Source organism: Pteronotus mesoamericanus, unplaced genomic scaffold, assembly GCF_021234165.1.
Source record: "Pteronotus mesoamericanus isolate MK-2021 breed Mesoamerican mustached bat unplaced genomic scaffold, CSHL_Meso_final contig_20, whole genome shotgun sequence".
In the NCBI taxonomy this organism is placed as follows: domain Eukaryota; kingdom Metazoa; phylum Chordata; class Mammalia; order Chiroptera; family Mormoopidae; genus Pteronotus; species Pteronotus mesoamericanus.
Genome location: NW_026555085.1, coordinates 15,766,394 through 15,785,941, shown reverse-complemented (window position 1 = coordinate 15,785,941; position 19,548 = coordinate 15,766,394). Strand labels below are relative to the sequence as shown.

Below are 19,548 nucleotides of genomic sequence, written 5' to 3'. Positions count from 1 at the left end.
ATTTTCACAAATATTTATTGAGCACTGACTGTGTAGATCTGAGGATATAAAAACATGGATACAGCCCTTAAGATGTAGCCTACTATGAAAGACAGAGTATACAAACACATAATTTTAATATACTATGATAGGAAGAATGATCAAAATATATACAGGGAATTGATTTAATACTGAAGATAAAAAGATTAAGTCTTGGGAATCAGGGAAGGCTTCAGAGAAGACCTGACATCAAATCCAGATGGTAAAGGGTGAATAGGATTTTGCTACAGGGATTTTAAACACAGGGAACTAACATTTGCACAGGTATAGAGGCATCAGACAGCCCAGTGTGTAGCTCTGGAGCCCTGGAGCACATGCAAGGGACATACAGGGAAAAAGCTGGAGAAGAGTACAGGGCAGTGAAACTGCAGATCACGGAGAGCCTTACAGCGCCCAGGAATTGTGGATTGAACTTGTGTGCCTTTGAACACGTTGAACCCCAGAACACTGGAAAGATAGGTCACATTTGTGCCTCAGGTAGCAATGGAAGTAGCTCAGGAAGGTATGTGCACATTTAAATACCAACTACAAACGGCCTTCCAAAAAGATTCCAAAACATTCTACCTTCAAGAAAAGCCATGTGGTGACAAGAAGCCATTGAAGGATTTTACAAAGGATCTCCTGGTGAGATTTGTGTTCTAAATCACTCCAGGGGTGGGGTGAACAATGGGTTTGAAAGGCCAACTTCCAAGGTGAACAGAACACTTAGGAGAGATGGCAACAGTCTGGCCGAGAGACAGTGAAGGTATAAATGAGGCAGCTGAGCCAAAGGGTCAGGGATATCCTGGAGAGATAACCCTGAGCTAAAAACAAATGTTAAAAATTGAGACTTGATTGGGTGCAGGGAGCTGGTGAGAAGGAGGTAGGAGAGTAAGATGATCCCCAGGTTTCTGGTTGGAAGATGAGGAGGGGGAGTTGGGAGTTAGTCATTTAGTTTCATTTTGGACCATTGGCTTTGATGTTCCTATGGAAAGGACATCAGGTGGGGGTATGCAATGGGAGTTATAAGCACAAATCAGAAATGGGAGATAAAGTTCATGCTTAGGAAAAATAGATTTGGGAAATGGTCTTTGATATGCTCTGGACTGGAGAAGAAGGTAAGGGCAAGGCCATAAACATTAGGAAGCGATAGTCCTAAGTGTCTTTGGGGAAGAGCTATGTCTCCATCTTTTTCCTCACAGAGCACCTTGCATACAGCATGTCCTCAATAATTGTGCATTTTACTAGTTAGTAAAGAAATGAAGGAGGGTAGACACTATGAGCAGGAATTTGATTGGAATTTGTTTATATAATGAAGTCTGGGGTATAATGAATGACAAGTGAGATAATGTTTACCTGTTTTTCAGCACGGATCAGTAAAATTCAAGCTCTGATAGCTGCTGCAATGTCTGGCCAAACTAAAATCCCCAAAGGAAGTGGACCTTACTCCGTCGGTTGCACAGACTTGATGTCTAAGTATACTATTAAGGTGATGCTTTAATACCACTCATCCTTTTATTGACTGTTGCTATGGCTCCCTAGAGGTTTTAAAACTTGACCTCACCATCATCTGAGAATGATTCATTTTGCCATTTCTATTGCTTTGCTAGTTAAGTCATTCCCCAACTCAATACTGTCATCTGATGAACTTAACTATGAACTTTATTTTTCCCTTCCTTATTGGCTGAAACCAGGTTCACTTTCTTTTTGCCCAGAAAGCTTGTTGTTGTATTTCCCTTCACTTTTAACTGTATTCAATCATGACAGCAGCTTAAACAGTTCTCTGAACCTCTTCATGAGCAACAGAGGCACCTGGATCCCCACTAAAATAGCTGTTGGAATCTGTCTGAGAAGCAACTCGACTAAAAATACATTCATTTCTTTCCTCTACAGAGCACCTTCTTACGCTTGTATTATCCATCCCTACCTGAGGGTCACTCTGACACTGTTTGGATCCCAAACAAGGAATATTTTTATGGTCTCAGTAAATTTCTTGGAACACATCGGTTAATGGGCAATATTTTGAGCTTATTATTTGGTAAGATTTCTGCAAATCCTGCTTTGTACACTCTAGAATATAAGAAAGTCTTGAAAACAGCAAGAGTTTCAGGCAGGTAAGGACCAAAATAGACCTTCTCCAGTCTAAACTTCTACCAAGATGACAGAGAAAGTACCTATTTCTTAAAAGGCCAAAGGCCAGGTACCTCTCAGCAAATCAAGCGTTCTTGCTTTGTGCATTCTGAATATGATGGGATAGGTGGAGGGAAAGAAGGTACCCCGCTTTCACACTGGCTGTAACCTCTCTCAATGGCTGGTCTTTGGTTTTTGTTCTTAAGGGCTGTGGGGGAGCCATAATGTGGCGAGAGCAGCAGCTGAGCTGATGAGACTAACAGCCCCTGTGCTAAAATGCTTGCTCATGTCAGGCAAAAAGAAAAGGAAAGTAGAAGCCACTGTCGTTCTCCAAATCCAAAACAAAGGACTGAGAGCTAATTTTCCTGCTCACCATAAGTGAGGAGACTCTGCTCCCATTCCTATCACCCAGCCCCAAGGGACCAGCCTCTCTTCCTAAGACAATGAGATGTGCATTCACCACTTAGTTTGTGTACATTTCATGAATATAGATTTTTCCCTTCCTTATCTATTTGACCAGACACTACTGTTGGGCTGGTGTTAACTGTATCTTCAAATTTCCCCCTCAAAACTACCTACAGCTTTTGGCATTTATTTTAAAAATCTTCTTGGTGTTATTTTTTTTTTCAACCACATCCTTATGATGTTTGAATGATTTATAAGTCACTTCCATAGCAGTCATCCCATTCAATCTTCATGATCACATCTCCATTTTACAGATAAGAAAATGAAACACAAATAAGTGATGAAAATGACAATACCAATTGAGAAGTGAAGGAAGAGAAGACAGTATTCCCATTTTTTTGTGCCCCTTACCATGTGACTGCACAGGTGTTTCACATATGTTACTTACTTAAATACAATTCTCACAAATACCATATGAGATAGTTATCATTTCCTTCCTTTTAAAGAAAAAGAATCTGAAGCTTAGAGAGTTCCTCTTAACTTGCCTGAGGTCTATACCTAGTAAGTGGCAGAGCTGTGGTCAAAGCCATGTCTGCCTATGAAGTCAGTAGTCTCTCCACTTTTCTCTTGACCATGACCTAGTTAGAATGAGAGGAGTCTCCTAGTCAAAAATTCTGGCTTTCAGTGTAATATTCCTGAAGTTTAGCTTGTTTTCAGAACATTTCCTGTAAAGTGTTGCCAAAACCTGGGATTGGAGGTAAGAAACAGCCTTCCTGAATACACCTATAAGTAGGAAAATGTCTCCCCTTCAGCTCAGAGTTGGCAAAGAAAACTGATCATTGATGATCCTGTGGTCTCAGGGAAAAACACGTGGTTCAGGTCATGGGTTGGTGGGTATCTAGTAGGATAATTTTTAATGAATTTATTATTAATGCATAAAAATATAAATTCCTTGGGTCAGGATTTTATACCAAGGAGATGCAAGTTAAATTAACCAGCAACATTCAGGTTGAAAACCCTAATTATAATCTTCCATTGTTGTGTAGGTTCAGTGAAAACTCCTGCAAGATGGAATTCCCCTCTGAGGACTGGGGAAAAATATCCACTGATTGTTTTTTCTCATGGTTTGGGAGCATTCAGGTAAAGTTTAAGAGGTTGAACAATTTTAGCTTTGAGGGATCAATGACTGAACATATTTCCCCCAACAGAAGGAAAAAACAGGCTTCCAAGTGTCATGCTGACCCCTGGCCTAGGGAAGGTGGGGTTCCTGAAGACTTGGCTGTGATCTATTGATAAGTCTTAGTGCTGTCTTTTTCTCCTACCAGCTCATGGAGACTAGCCTCACAACAGTGGAGAGAGTGCATTTTTGTCTGTTGTCTTTCTATATTATAATATTTACACTCCCAAAGTCATCCCCTGTGTTAGTTCAGGGCCTCTGAGAAATAGATACCAAGATTGGATTAGATGTGAAAGACATTTATTGAGAGAAATGTCTGTGAAGGATAGAGAGGAAAGATCTGGAAATGATGGAGCCTTCAGACCATGACACAGGTAGACACTTGGGAAGGAGATGAGAAGCAGAGAACAGTAGTGTATGAAGAGTCTCAGACTGGAGCTCATTTCTAAGAAAGATTTGGCCAGTCCAGTGGAGAGAGTGCTTGACCCGATGCTGTTCATCAAAGGAGTCCTGGATCTCACAGGAAGGGCCTATACTAAACCTACCCAGTGTTCGTCAGTGGGAGCAACCCACAGGAAGCTTAGCTTTCAGTTGGTGGTAGATTCAGACAGGTGGGAGCTGGGTGGGGTCTGTTGTCAACTATCGTCCCTAGAGCATATCTGAGGGGCACGTTTTCATGATCATCACACCCTTTCCACTTTCTTCTTACATTTTCTCATCTGCCTTCCTTTCCTCCACCTCCGTATTATACAACTTTCAGAAAATAAAAAGTGGCTTTTAGCTAGAAAAAAGTTGGGTAGCATCTGCAATAAGAAATTATTTCCAGTTCTTTAATTGTAGTCTAGCTAGTTATTTGATTTCCACTAGACCAGTGGTTGGAAAATTAGAATCCCAGGGCCAAGTCCAGCCTGTTGCTTATTTCTATTAACAAAATTATATTGGGATGTGGTCATGCAGATTCATTTTTCACATTGTCTATGGCTACTTTACTGTGTGACAACAGCAGAGTTGAGTAGTTGTGACCAGTAATGCATGGCCCACAGAACTGGACACGTATATTCTTTGGCCTTTTACAGAAAATGTTTGCTGATCCCCGTATTAGATTATTTTCCCATACTGAGTAGATCCTGCATATTCAGGAGTTGACAACATAGTTCCTACAAACCTCCTTTTTATTCTTTATGAACATTTTTTTCCCCAAATGCATGATGTAAGAAGATTGTGCAGAATGAAGACCTGGAAGGGGTTATAAGTGCTGTGTCTTTGCACATGATTTTTAAACATATCACCCTGTCCAATCATTTCAACAACAGCTGACATGTTCAGTAATGACTGTGTTAGAAAGGATTATAAGCACTGAAATATATTTACTTAATCCTTACAATAATCACACTAGGTACCATTATAGCATCACCCCTCCAGAGATTTAGAAAAACAAAACAAAACAAAACAAAACAAAACAAAACAAAACAGAAAAACAACCCAGGCAGAGGTAAGGTGGGTGACTTATCCAAGGTAGACAGCTAATAGGTAGTAGAACCAGGATTCGAACACAGTGGTCAGACTGCTGGTCCTGTTCCCTTAAGCACTGCACTGTACTGCCTTCCTACATGCACTATCTTATTAAAGCCTTACAACTCTCCTGCATCAAAGCCTTTTTTAGCCCCCTTTACAGGTGAGGTAAAAAATTCACCAGTGTAACTACCTGAAGTCATGGAACTAGGTAAGCGTCAGAGCCGCTATTGAAACTCAGAACTCTCAAGGACAGTGTTTATAATCATTGCACCAGGGTTGCTCAGCCTTAGTACTATTGATGATTTGGATTAGATAATTTCTTGTTGTGGAGGGTAGGCAGCCCTGTGCATTGGAGGATATTTAGCAGTGTCCTTACCCACCAGGTGTCAGCAGCACCCTCCCCCAACTCATGATAATGGAAATGACAGAAGATATTGTCAAATATCCCCTGAGGGGCAGCAAAATTGCCCCCCATTGAGAACCACAACTCTCTGCTCCCTCCCCCAACTCCGCCCCTGGGACACTACTTGGGGTGGGTAACAGCCTCCATGTGCCCCAGTTTTATTAATGAACGCCACCTTGTAATCATGGCTGGTAGTTGAATGCTTCCCTCTTTTTGTTTTGAAGGACAATTTATTCTGCTATTGGCAATGACCTGGCATCTCATGGGTTTATAGTTGCTACTGTAGAACACAGGTATGTCAACTGGTATGTAGCTGGGCTCTAACTTTCCTAAATGTTTATAAGAAAATGTTGGATTGTCAATTGTGATTACATGATGAGAAAAAAAGGAGACTGAGTTTGATTGTTAAGAATTTAAAAAGCAGCTAACACATCCAGGGGGTTTATTGTGTGACATATTAGCACACCATTGTTTAATCTTAATAACCACACTATGAGATGGCTACCATTATCACTGTTTAAGGAGTAGGAAGATGAGGCCGACAAAGCTACACAGCTAGTAAGTGACCTTGCGGGATTTGATTCCAGGAGTGAGTTTTCAACGTGGCCTCCTCTGGGGATGGTGAAGATAGAATGGGTTGAGTTTACTCACAATGATGCCTTTTACTTAGAAGTCTCCTGGGGGTGCTATTTGATTTTTTTTTTTTAAAAAAGAAAGTAGCATTGAGGAAGAAACGGAGGTCAGAAAGGTCAGAGTGAGGTTAAGGATGGGGAAGTGTAAGTAATTGATTCTGTTTGTGTTGTAGAGATGGATCCGCTTCTGCAACTTACTATTTCAACGACCAGTCTGCTGCAGAAATAGGGAACAAGTCTTGGGTCTATCTCAAAATCCTAAGACAAGGGGAGGAGCAAGCCCCTCTACGAAGTACACAGGTACGCTGCACTCAGGAGAGGTGGTGAGGTGACTAGAATGCACACGCAACAGGATTATTGCTAATTGCTAATTTAATCTCACACATGCCACCTGTGCTCCTCACTCCTCCTTCCCATTCTCCAAAGATCTGTCAGAAGAGTCTCTGAGATATAAAGTTCCCTTAATGAAAGTGTAAGTCATAGTGAGAACAAAGACAAGCTACAATTCTGAGAAGTGAAGTGAATAACAGAAGTTTTTTGCATTAGAACCTCTCATTTTAAAACCTCAAGATAAATTCCTAGTCCTATAAGAAAGACTGCTTTTCAGAGAGTGGGTATAGATAGTACTGAGTCCTGGCCTTAAGACACTACCTTCTGCTCCTGAGTCGTGGCGCTGTACTGCAGTGGTGATCTTGGCCAAGTTACTTTTGCTTCTCTGTTTTCTCTGTTACAAAAGAAAAATAATGGTATCTTTTCTACAGGGTTGTTGGGAAGAGTAAACGAAATAGAGCACACTGGCTTCCACGCCGTGACTGCTTTCTAGTCGGTGCTTCAGATATGCTTCAGCGATATTCAACCGATGTGTGCTGCAAGAATTTTTAAAACATGCAATACCTGACTATTAAGTCAGGGGCACTGATCTCTTTTCCCTTAGGTTGTCCAAAAAAAAAAAAAAAAAAAAGAAAGACAACAGCCAATACAACAATAGGCATCCAGTGTGAATGAATCAAAATTATACCTATTTTTTTTTGTCAGATCAGCAAAAAACATTTTTTGGTGTGCTGTAGAATTTTAGTAATTAGTGTATGTGTGCCATGAGATGAAAAATGTTGAAAATCACAGACATATGTTATTGTATTTAATCCCACCCAAATTTCACTGAGGTAGGCAGTATTATACAATAAATGGAAGCTTAGAGAGATCAAGTAAATCATCTGGGGCTACACTGTGGGTAAGCAACAGGGCCAGGATTTGGACCCTGCAAAGCTGGTGCCTCTATTATCACGTAGGCTGTTTTCTAATCACACACTGCTTAGACTCTTCCAGTTAGCTCATAAGCAACTTACCCCTTTTTCCCACAGGTAAGCTCTACACAAACTTTTAAATAAATATCACAACTTTGTACTTCGTCATTTTCTTTTTCTAATAATGATATTAGGTGCGACAAAGAGCAAAGGAGTGTTCTGAAGCTCTCAATGTGATTCTTTCTGCAATTCCAGTGAAGAATGTTTTAGATTTAGATTTTGATATGCAACAACTGAAGGTGAGTTAAAAAAGCCCTTCCCCTCGTCCCCTAGTTCTTTATTGTCTGCTTTTCTATTGTGATACAAGGTACAACAGGATAAAGGGCTGCAAAATAAAATTACAGGTAAAGTGTTCAACAAGGAGGAATGCTTTAGGTTGCACTGCATATGAAGTTGCCAACGGTCAGTCCACAAAAATGGCAGTTTCACATGGTTCAACTTATTAGCTCCAGGAGGTGTACTGTAATACCTTGGTATTGTTTCTGCATGTGTTTGATCTTGATCCTGGATAGTCGGTTCAAAAGTTTTAGTTAAAATGTTGAGGGGGGAAGAATATCGGACCAAGTGGACAGCATAAACAAAGACTCAAAAGAGGGTGTGGAGGGTAGAGAACAGGGAGCAGAGGCAGCTACAAGTACTTGAGTTTAAGTGTAAGTTGATGGACTGTTGTCCAGATACATTGAAGTGTTTGATGCTCTTCAACCAGTCAAGTGTTTGTTGTTCCCCAACCAGCCACTCTCTCTCCTGTCTCCTTGCGTCTGTACCTGTTGTCTCCTTGGTCTGACTCCCCCACCACCCGAAGTGCTGCTTAATTTTCAACTCAAGTCAGCCACCACCTCCTCCAAGAGAAGCTTCTTTGCACCTCACTGCCCAGCCCCTAGGTTAGCTATCTATCATATCTGCTCACTAGTACCACCCCATCATGTTTGCCTCAGGCATTCTTCCCCCCTAGACTGTGAGCTCACTGACAATGAACTACAATGCCTGGCACGGAGCAGGTACTCAATAAACACTCTTGGAATGAACAAACTAATAAATAGGAACAGGGGAGATGGAGAAGTCCGCTCTGATGTTGATGTCTCAAGTGTGGGTGACTAGGAATGCCATTAAGTTTACTTCTGAACTTTTACAAATGCTAAATATACATGTGTGTTTATATACACATATTCATTTCTGTGTACTATCTATGTGTATACTTGTATATGTGTGTATTTCTTTGATAAGAAATCAAGGTAAAATCCATGGCCATGAATTGAATAATAGTTGCATGATTCACAAAATCGTTTAGTCTGTTCTTCTAACAATGTTTGAGATAGTTATTAATTCATATCATGCTTTTTCACATAGGACTCTGTTGACAGGGATAAAATTGCAATAATTGGACATTCTTTTGGAGGAGCCACAGTTATTCAGGCCCTTAATGATGACCGAAGATTCAGGTAAGAGAATGAGAGAGACAGGGGACAGTAATTTATTGGGAAAGGATGAGGGATAACCCATGTGAAATACAACTTTATTGAATTCTTAATAAGAAAGTGATCTTTTGAGGCTTGCAAGTTTATTTTTTTTGCCTCCATTAAGTGCTCTCTGTGAATTTACCTAGGCAGAAACCATCTATTTTACTGCTATTAAAATTGTCCCCCCTCTCCTATATATTCTTCCTCATTATTCCTATTTATCAGTTTGAGGACTTAACATTTGCACTTGGAAATGCACACACATTTTATCTGTGACATAAAGATTGTCATAATAATATTGTCATCTTATAATCTAGACTTCCCTAATAGGCAGGATATTTTTAATTAATGTTTTTCATCTTTAATTTGGAATGAGGTCTGGAATTACGTAGTTATTTGGGTGGGAGTCAGGATCAGACTCCAGTCTTCTGTCAGAAGCATTTTCTTTCTTGTACCACTTCATCCCCGACTGATGAGACCATGGAGAGCCCACCATATGGAACGGGGAGGATCATTCATGAAATTTCATCTCACGCTCCTTAAGATCTGTTTCAGTGTAAGGGGATTCTCTTTCTTTAGCCCATTTGGCACATAAAGCAGTGTCCAAAAGATCAAGAAACACAGGCTAAACTGACTTCTAAAAAGAAAGTTAGTTATATTTTCAAGTAATAGGCCCCATATGTTTTTCTTCAGTGCCTCGACACTTTTCCAGGTAAAACACCTCTAAATATAAAGCAATGGTTCCCATTGTTACTCTAGAAACAGGTATAATTAATAGACCTTGGAGTACCCAGAAGGTCTGGAAACACAGGAACAACAGTGCACGCACTGAATTTTTTCAGACACCCACAGTTTTGAAGAAATCACTACTTTTCAAAAACTTATTTTGCAAATAATATAAAAATGAATAAAAATTTTAAAGATTACATATCATTCTAAAGGTCGCAATTCCTAAATGCCTCCTAAAGAAAATGACTACATAATTCCACGCCTGCAACCTCATAAAGCTAATCACGTCCCCATCTCACATGAATTACAATACGGGTGAGAAAACCCCTAAGCAACCAGTGTGGTGGTGCCCATGAATCCCAGCATTATCCAAAAGTCCTGCATGTCGGCCAGTGTGTAACCAGCCTCCTTTTGTTGTTGTCAATGAACACCTGCAGGTGCGGTATTGCGTTGGATGCGTGGATGCTGCCAGTGGATGAGAAAGTCTATTCTAGGTTTTCTCAGCCCCTCTTTTTCATCAACTCTGAAGGGTTCCAATATCCTGCTAATATCATAAAAATGAAAAAATGCTTTGTACCTGGTAAAGAAAGAAAAATGATTACAATCAGGTAATAGAAACGGACATATTTCGGCATCTGAAACAGACACATGAAAGCTGGATAAACAGCAGCAGATATCAGCTACTAAAGGATTATTAAATTTGTTGTTTAGACTTTTGATAAGCGAGAATATTAGAAAATCTCAGGTTCTAAGTGCATTTAGACATACTCTTTTAAAACGTTTTGAGTAGTGTTACTATAGGTAGCTTATATGCTGATAATCAACATTTGCACTGGCATCCATTCCACTTTCATGTAAATAAAAAAGCAGGTAACGCATTTTGGGGGCTGGGGCAGAGGGAAGTATTTCATCATCAGGCAGGGTAGGAACTCTTTAGAAAAAAAGTCAGATCACCTGTTGAGACTGGCAACGTGTTTACCTATTTGGAAACATTATGAATGTATAAATTCCCCAAAACTATAATGGGGTCCCCTTGAATGTTAATATGCTTATGTCACGGATGTGAACAAGACATCCCGGTAGGATTTTGAATTCACAGTGTGATGTCACAAAGTGAAGACTGTGCTCATCCCTTTCCTATCTGAAACCTGGTTTATTGCCAAGGGGAGAAGAAGAGATGGCAAGAATGTATAGTATAAGTTATAAAGACTTCAGGATTAAAGAATGGAGAGGTCTTTTCCAACTTATGTGGTCAGAAAAAGGCCACTTGGAAGGGATCAGAGTAGAACTGGGCCTTGAAGGGCAGAGTTTAGACAGATGGCAAGGAAAGGTCTAGAAAGGCAAGGACTTCAGTTTAGCTTATTTATATGTGCAAGTCTAATTTGGAAAGAGAAAGTGTACAGAACACCTAAACGTTCCTCCAACCTACTTCCTTACTAGGCTTTTTTTCTTCCCATTTCTGGTAGAAACCTTGAAAGAATAGTTTATATTTGATATTTCATGCCCTTACTTTTAATTGCTCTTGACTCCTGTGGTCTAGCTTCCTATACACCCACCCGTGTGCTGAAACTGATCCTGCAGAGGCTTATAAAAGGCCCAGCAGCCTAATTTGTAGTCTCAGCCTTTCTCTCCGCATCCATTTGATAGCATTGACGACCGACCGCTATTTCTCCTCCCCTGGCTACCCCAGCCCTAGTCTTTCCTGCTTCCCCTGCTGTTTAGACCACGCCCTCCCTTCTCCCCCACCTTCCCCCTCTCCTCGGGCCATTGGGCCATTCCTCGCTGTTGGTAGCATCCCAGCTTCTGCTCTGAGCTCTCTCATGACCCCGTATCACCTTTACAAGCCTGACTCTCAAGTGCTGCTTAGAATGCGGGGATGAGTGAGCAGGGGTCAAGTGCTTCTGTTTTGAGTTAGGGGTGACTAAGAGGATGGTAGTTCGCTTATAAAGAAGAGCGAAGTGAAAAAAAAAAAAAAAGAAGTGCATTGAGTGGAGCTGAAAAAAAAATGTACTTTAACCTTGGTATTTCTTAGCTTGAGACTGGGAAATCTGGGTAGAGATGTCTGGCCACAAATTGGAAATGTACAGACTGTGTGTGTTATACAACAGATGAAACTTTTGGAGTAGCTGAGACTGCAAAGTGAGAAAAGAATCACTCTGAGCATAGACCCTTGAGCAACGCCTACATTTAGGTGAAGAGCCAGTAAAGAACAGAGTGTAGGGGAAGAGAGGCAGGTGCAATGTCAAGGAAACAGAGAAAATATTGCAAGGAAATCAAGTGTCAAATATCCTGGAGGTAATAGAAAATGAGCAATAAAAAAGGCCATTCTATTTGATGGTAGGCTGTTGGTGAATTTAAAGTGCAGCATAGCGGTATTTGTAAGATACTTATTGTTTAAATAATACAAGGAAAAGTGTTTTTCTAATCTACTTAATCCCAGGCTTAAATCCAAAGTGTTTTGATTAGTGTCAAATAGCTACAAAGTTAAGTGATCGAGGTAAGGGAGCAGCCTTCCAGCTCTGAGTTGAACATATGACACATTCCAGCTACTCCAGTTGGGAGTGTTCCAGTTCCCTGAAAAGCTGGAATCATTTCTTCTAAAGACATGATACCAAGCAAAACTGGAATCTTTGAATTATTTATCTAGAAGGGAGGACAAATATTTACTCTAGGATCTCTAAATGAACAGCCCGTGTCCCTCAAATTCTTACCTAAGGAGATCAAATCATTAAGTCTTGTTTCCTTGGTTTTCGGTAAATAAATCAGCCAGGCCAATATCTTTCCTGCACCCTAACTATGAATATAATTTTATCAAACAATGTGATTTGTAAATGCCTCATTTATCTTTCAGGGGTTCGGTCCATCAGAATTTTGCTGACTTCACTTTTACAACTGGCAAAATAACTGGACACCTATTCACATTAAAAGGACAAATAGATTCAAATGTAGCTCTGGATCTTATCAATAGAGCTTCATTGGCATTCTTACAAAAGCATTTAGGTAAGAAACTAATTTTTTCATGCCATAAACCAGATGACTCTCAGGACAAAACTGTTTGTCTTTATACAGCACTAGTCTCATGTTAACAGCTTCTGATGGTTTACAACTTAACAGAGTAAGCCAGTTTAAAAGCAAAAATTTGAGAAATTAATTTTGCTGCATTGCATAACATATACCTATTTCAGACAGTGTCTACCTGCTACAAAGCTAACAGTCTTCCAAGAACATTGGGGTGGACTTCCATGCTGAGGACAGCGATCACATGCCTCAGTCCCATCTCATTCAGATGCAGCAGCTGAAGCCAGTGGGCAACTAACTGCGCACAGGATACCTGTCTCTGATCAGCATGCAGATTACATAATTTGTGATGTTATGGTGCCATCTAGTGACAGCCAACTGTTCACAGTTTCAAAAGTTTAATGGTATTAACGTTTCTATTTTGCAGGACTTCAGAAAGATTTTGACAAGTGGGATAATTTGATCGAAGGGGAAGATGATCACCTTATTCCAGGGACCAGTATTGACGTCAGCAACCAACATGGCACTCTACAGAACTCTACAGGGACAAACAATGTAGATTAAAAGTGCTTTTTTAAAAAAGTTGTATTTTAAAACTGTCTGAAATGTGTGTTGTATGATTTTAATGTATTTTCTCAATGAACTCATACTTTAAAATATAGGCTATATGGTAACAGTGACTTAAGCTTGGATTAAAGTTTTGTTTTTTTAAGTGTAAAGAATGACTGCAATATATAAAAACCATACCAGCCTTAATTTTACTTTTTACTAAAATGATCCCTTTTTTAAAGTATCAAGTTAATAACTGTTTTTACATTACTTTAATGAAAAAGGATATTAAAACAGGCACAATGCCAATGAAAACATAGTACAAGGACATAACACTCCCTAAAAATATAATAAAAACAGACTTTTTTTGGCCTCATTTTTCTGTTATGAGCAGTAGAATTGTGTCTTAGTCACATGGTATTCTAGGTAGAATTTGACAACACTTCCCTTTGCTTTTTGTTCATGGTACGAAAAATTAGATTGAGCAGACAATAAAACCATTGCTTTACTACTGGATTAGTGATACTGTGCAATTTGAATATGGTGATTAAATGCGGTGTGGACAAGTGTGAAAATATTGGAGACAGAGCAAGGGCAGCAGATTAAGGAAAGTGGGTAATTTGTTTGCATGGCTTAATGGTTTATCTCTAATGGGTTCTATTTACTAAAGAAAGGTGCATAAGACAGGGCAGAGAGTCCAGCAATGTAGCACATTAGTTATTCGCCCAAAAGCTGGGAAATCAAAGGAAACATTCAGAATTACTTTTAACTACTTTATTTTCTAATTAGTTTTATTTAATGAAATTTTTTAAAATTCTATAGGTAGTACTGGGAGTATAATATCACAGTAAGTTGAAGGAAAAGAGATATCTTAAAAAATATGCACTTACACATTCAGGAGTCTATATTTTTTAGTTTCCCAAGGGGTTTAAAATTTATGCCAGTGATTAGTTAAGTATAGCATAACTATGGCCTTGTTCCTATGACTTCTCTATAATTAAGCTTAACTGAGCCTGTGTGAACAGGGATAATCAGTGCTTGGGAAGCAAGCTTGGTTCACTATAACTGTCCCATCCCTGTCCCCTCTGCCCAGTTAATAAGCAACTGTGTGTTCTGAAATGGCACTTCAGGCCTATCTTAATGTTTTAACGTACAAAACCACTCACTTGGAGAAATTTGGTTTCTCCTATCCTAGCCATTCAGTTTAAAACGTTTAAAAAAATAGTTCAATCACCTCAGCACGAAACGGAAAGTTTTCTATAATCTTACTCGAAAGCGTCCTTTCTTTCTCTCCCAGTAATTCACAACTATGTCTCCTATGGGTAGAGCCAAACATGTCTATTCATTATCTTAGGAGTAAGCCATATACTTATCTTCCTCAATTACAGTTAACGCAAAACTGTCTTCTTTCTGCTTATTGACGTTATGCCCAGCTTTTAAGGTTCTCAGTTCTCACTGTTCCCACCAGGCGATGTTTCCCGTGCATGCGTCCTTTTCCCACCCCCATGTGCCTAACCTCATTTTAGAAATGGATAACCATTCTAATTGTATTGATGTCCGTTCAATAGCACCTCTTTAAAATCCTTCGTTGATGGCACACGCTGCTGTGGAAAGGAGAAAATAACTGCTGGAAGGATCCAATGAGTTAAGGTTCAAAAAAAAAAAAACAAAAACCAAAAAACACAAAAACCTAGCATTGTGTCTACTGAGTATCTTCCAGGGAAAAAAAGGAAATATTTATTGAATGCCTACTCCTTTCCAAGTATTTTACATAAATTATTTATAATCAAAAGCACCACATGAAGGGTTTTATTATCCTCATTTCACAGATGAGGAAGAACAAGGCTTAAAGAAACTACATAAACTGCCTAGATCCCATATATAGTTAGCAATTCATAACTAAGATCTGTTTCCTAAAACTGGCATCTGTGCTTCCCATGCTCCCACCTACAGAAACCCATGTTTTTAAAAGCATAGACTTTGAAGTTTGATGGGTTCAGTTTGATCAAGCCTCTCGCTCTTTGACCTTAGGCAACTTACTTAACCTCTCTAAAAAAGTTTCAATTTTCTCATCTATAAAATATGGATAATATTAATATGCACCTTAGAGTCAAGATTTAAATAAGAAAATGCATGTAAAGTATCAGCTGAGGGATAAACATAGAACTAACATCTAATATTGCCATGTTTTCCCCAGTTGGAGAATTGTGGCTCTGTTACCACAAATATTCCAAAATTCTATTCCCCTTTTAATGAAATGAGACCACTACACCTTTAAAGATAAACTTTATTCAAATATTGTATCACTTAGAATACTTCCAAATTCAAACAGACTATTAGTCAAAACGTTTAACTAGACAGAAAGGACAAAGCTTCGGAAAAAAAAAAAACAAATTTCTGAAAGCAGTTACAAAAATTGTCCTAAGTAGCATTGTATAATATATTTGTCATAAACTTATAATTTTCTATTTTAATTTAAACACTATATTCAAAAGGAATCAAATTAGGTTTTTTTTTTTTAAGAAATGTGACTGAATGTGTTAGCAAATTGGTTAGCAAAATAAAGATCCTTGATCTATATATATTCAGCAATATGGCTATAAATACACTGCATGGTCAACCTGAGATCTATTTTGTTTTCAACACACATCAAATTCTTCAAAAAGAGATAACTTCTTGTGATTCATGCTCTCAGTTTGCTCAACACTCTGTTGGTCTGGATGCCAGGGACCCACGGTTGAATCTGTATCACCTCCAGCCCCCTTTTCTGAAAGAAGAGAAAAACCTTGAGAGATAGAAGCATAAAAAACAAGACATTTACCACAACAAATTTAATGTCCTCTAAAAATGGGGAAATGGGACACGTGAGTATTCTAATTACCACCAAGAATTATTACTACAAAAATTATTTTCTTTTTAGTATTTTTGTTCTCACAGTACCTATTATCAAAGTTTCTCTAAAATATTATGCAACTGGCATATTTTACATTTTGCTAGGATGATGTTACAAGGCTGAGAGCCAGTTAGTCTATTGTTCTCTTTGAGTAGTGAGTATTTTTCACATAAAGCCACCAAGAGCTGATTTCATTCATTCTCTATTTGCTCAATTCTAAGAAACAGTGTGCTAGGTATGAACGTGATCATGCAATAACCAGGAACTTCCAAAGAATTGAACTATCATGTATATAAAACTAAAAATCCTGCAAGAAGTTCCAAGAGATCATTTAACATATATAGATTATTTGAGCATATGAGCTCATTCACACTGAGAAAATCCTTTAAAACACGAATTTGTCAGATTCACAATTTACCTTTCAATATTCATTCAACCAACAAACACATTTCCTATATTTCAAGAAATCTTGGTTATGTAGCCTGCTTTTTAAAACATTTTTAGCTAAAGTGTTATTTTTTTACTGCTAACATTCAAGGAAATTGATAAACAATTATGTTTGAGGATTCCTGGTAATGGTTTCTTTAAAATTTGGCGATCTGTTGCCATGTTTTAAAGATCTTTCCCCACTGTTTGGACTATAGTCTAATAAAAGGAAACTTAGGGTGACAACCAGGTGTTCATTATAGGCACTAATAATTAAAATCAGGAAGGGGACCATAGGGAAACCAGAAAAATGGCAAACAGCAAAAAGTAATTATTTAACAAGTATGACAATCAGATTTTATAGTGAAGAATCACCTCAAGGACATTTTTTTTCTTTCTTTTTCTTTTTTCCCTATATCATTCTTGAAGTCCTCCAAGATTTTCCTTACATATTTGGGTGTTCCTATGTTGGGTACATATACATTTAGAATGTTTATGTCTTCTTGATGGATTCTTCCTTTGAGGGTTATGAAGTGTCCTTCTGGGTCTCTTTTTATGGCCTTTGTTTGGAAATCTATTTTGTCTGATATAATTATTGCTATCCCTGCTTTCTTTTCCTGTCCATTTGCTTGGAATATTTTTTTCCATCCCTTTACTTTCAGCCTGGGTAGGCCCTTTGTTCTGAGGTGTGTCTCCTGTACACACCATTTAGTTCTCTTTCTCAGGATTCCTCCTTTCCCTTTGACTGGGGGGTGTTTCTTTGTCTTCGCATTATTCGTGAGACTCTTCTTTCTTGCTTCTGCTTCTTAAATTGATCTGTCTTGACTTCCTGACTTTGTGGTGCTCTCAAGCACATTTTCTATTCTTCAGCTACTCATTTCTCTGGATCATCTCCACTGGAGCACTCAACACAGGGAATAAAGGGCCCTTCTCCAATTTTTAGCTCCCAAATTCCCACAACTCTGGTGGTTGGTACATTGTTCAAGGGCTAGTGTGCAAACACATTATCCATGGTGAGCCACACAGAGATGCTTTATTAAAGACTAAATGAAGAGTAATAGTTCTCCTAGATTCTTTTCAACACCTAATAGCATCATGTGCATGCATACTGTCTGTACAGAAACCAATTAATAAGACATCTTCTTATGGTAAAATAAAATAGCTCAGATAAAAAAAAATTCTAAAAGACATAAACAGAATCCCTGATCATAGTGCCTTGATTTATCACAAAAAAAATAGTCCTCTATAATTTAATGGCTTAAGATAGTCACTTTTCAAGGAAAACCACCAGCTCATTTGTAGACAAGCATCTATATCTAAGAGTTTCTTCAAATTTGAGGAAAGGGTTCTTTAAATCTCATTAAAAGCCAAATAAAAATGTAAAGCTTTATTCATACTAGTTTCTGTATTTGCTAATTGACTTAAAGCCAGAGGTAGTTGTGTGGATACTATTTTATGAACTCTTTAAATTGTCTTAAATGATTCTCTTCTATTTGGCAGGTATGGGGTAATTTATCCAAATAGCATCCTATGTGTCTACATATTTGTGGATTCTTGAAAATTAATAAATGGCAAAGATCCGAATGTAAAAGACAGCTTTAGTAAATACAAATGCAACATTAGTAAAACCGGTTATTATTTCTAGCAAGTAAACAAAAAAAATGTAATTAACATAAAATGATGTTCTCATTGACATCAAATGACCTAACTATCCAACAAAGGAGAAATGGTTTAATCAACTGTTGACCATTAATGTCATGTCATGTTATACAGTTATGGCCTTTGGGTTTCAGTCAAGAACAAACTAAAAAATTCTGGGAAGAGTACAAAAGGCAACAACCTGTGGCTTCTGGAATGTAAACAGGAACAGGTACAGTGAGGACTGAAGTAAAAACTTGAATAATAACACATAATGAGTCTGTTTCACAGTTATTTTTCTTTCTTTTATCCTTCCTTGTCCTACTCTTGTCTTTCTTTTTTCTTACTTTTGACCTGAGGTTGGACTGAATCAAAGCTGTCCAGCTGAACAGATAGCAAAACTCGGAGAAATCCCCTATTTCTAGCCCGCGGATTAGGAAAAGAGGCCCCCCGTCCATGGTGGGGGTGGGGGGAAGACAGGGTGGGAGAGTGGTTGGGAAATCCCTTTACCCTTTCTCTGTTTTCTTTTCTGACCTTGTGCTGAGAGCCGCTCCAGTCACTGCAGTGCAGGCATCTAAAAATCTGAGCTAAGACTCTGACCCTGGCCTGGGATCAGGACCCTCTATTATCTGAAGAGTTGGAGAAGGGGGTTATTTTTTCTCTCCTCTACCTGCTTAATTCCAAAGACAGGCTCCGTCAGGCATGGCAGCTGTGAGGCAAAACCGTGCCGGAAACATGCTTCCCAGCCAGAGGACCAGGAAAGAGGATTGATCTCTAGGGGCTGGATATAAGAGGACCCCTGGAGTCTGAAAGTGTAGAGGAAACCTAGGAGGGGAAAGGAATCAGAAAAGTACTATACGTGAACTGATATAAGTCTCAGTGTCTCCCCTGAACAGAATAGAATCTAGTAAGCATAGCAAAGTCTTTAACACCTGAACTGCTATAGAAACCACTGCCCAAGTTCCAGACTAATGTCAGTGGCTTATGCCCTGGGCAGACCCGAGCATCGCAGAAAAGACTTTGTAGACTAACCTGACACTGGAACCGCCAATCACAGAAGGAAAAACAGAGCTTGTGGTATGATCACCTGCCAAAACAGAAACTCCAAAACTTTCTAAAAGATTTTAACAGGAGCCAAAGTCTTATATCTAATATTCAAAGCATTTGGGATAGAATACAAAATTACTGAACATACAAAGAACCAGGAAAAGCTAATCATTTCTCAAGACAATCAGTAGGTGCAAACCCTGAGAT

At 38.8% G+C, this 19,548-nt stretch overlaps 1 protein-coding gene across 3 annotated transcripts in view; it reads left to right on the top strand.

The window, feature by feature from the left end:
• The window catches only part of PLA2G7 (phospholipase A2 group VII), a 32,567-nt gene extending 18,404 nt beyond the window's left edge, over positions 1–14,163 (top strand). The window contains exons 2-11 of one of the 3 annotated variants that reach the window (XM_054569462.1): positions 1,386–1,507; positions 1,912–2,056; positions 3,600–3,693; positions 5,873–5,941; positions 6,454–6,580; positions 7,719–7,823; positions 8,932–9,023; positions 10,208–10,378; positions 12,622–12,770; positions 13,216–14,163. In XM_054569462.1, coding sequence (XP_054425437.1) covers positions 1,424–1,507; positions 1,912–2,056; positions 3,600–3,693; positions 5,873–5,941; positions 6,454–6,580; positions 7,719–7,823; positions 8,932–9,023; positions 10,208–10,378; positions 12,622–12,770; positions 13,216–13,352 — 1,173 coding nt within the window. In that variant the 5' untranslated portion in view covers positions 1,386–1,423 and the 3' untranslated portion in view covers positions 13,353–14,163. The remainder of the gene's footprint in view (positions 1–1,385; positions 1,508–1,911; positions 2,057–3,599; positions 3,694–5,872; positions 5,942–6,453; positions 6,581–7,718; positions 7,824–8,931; positions 9,024–10,207; positions 10,379–12,621; positions 12,771–13,215) is intronic. The other 2 variants (XM_054569460.1, XM_054569461.1) reach the window with 2 other exon arrangements.
• The last annotated feature ends 5,385 nt before the right edge of the window (positions 14,164–19,548 follow it).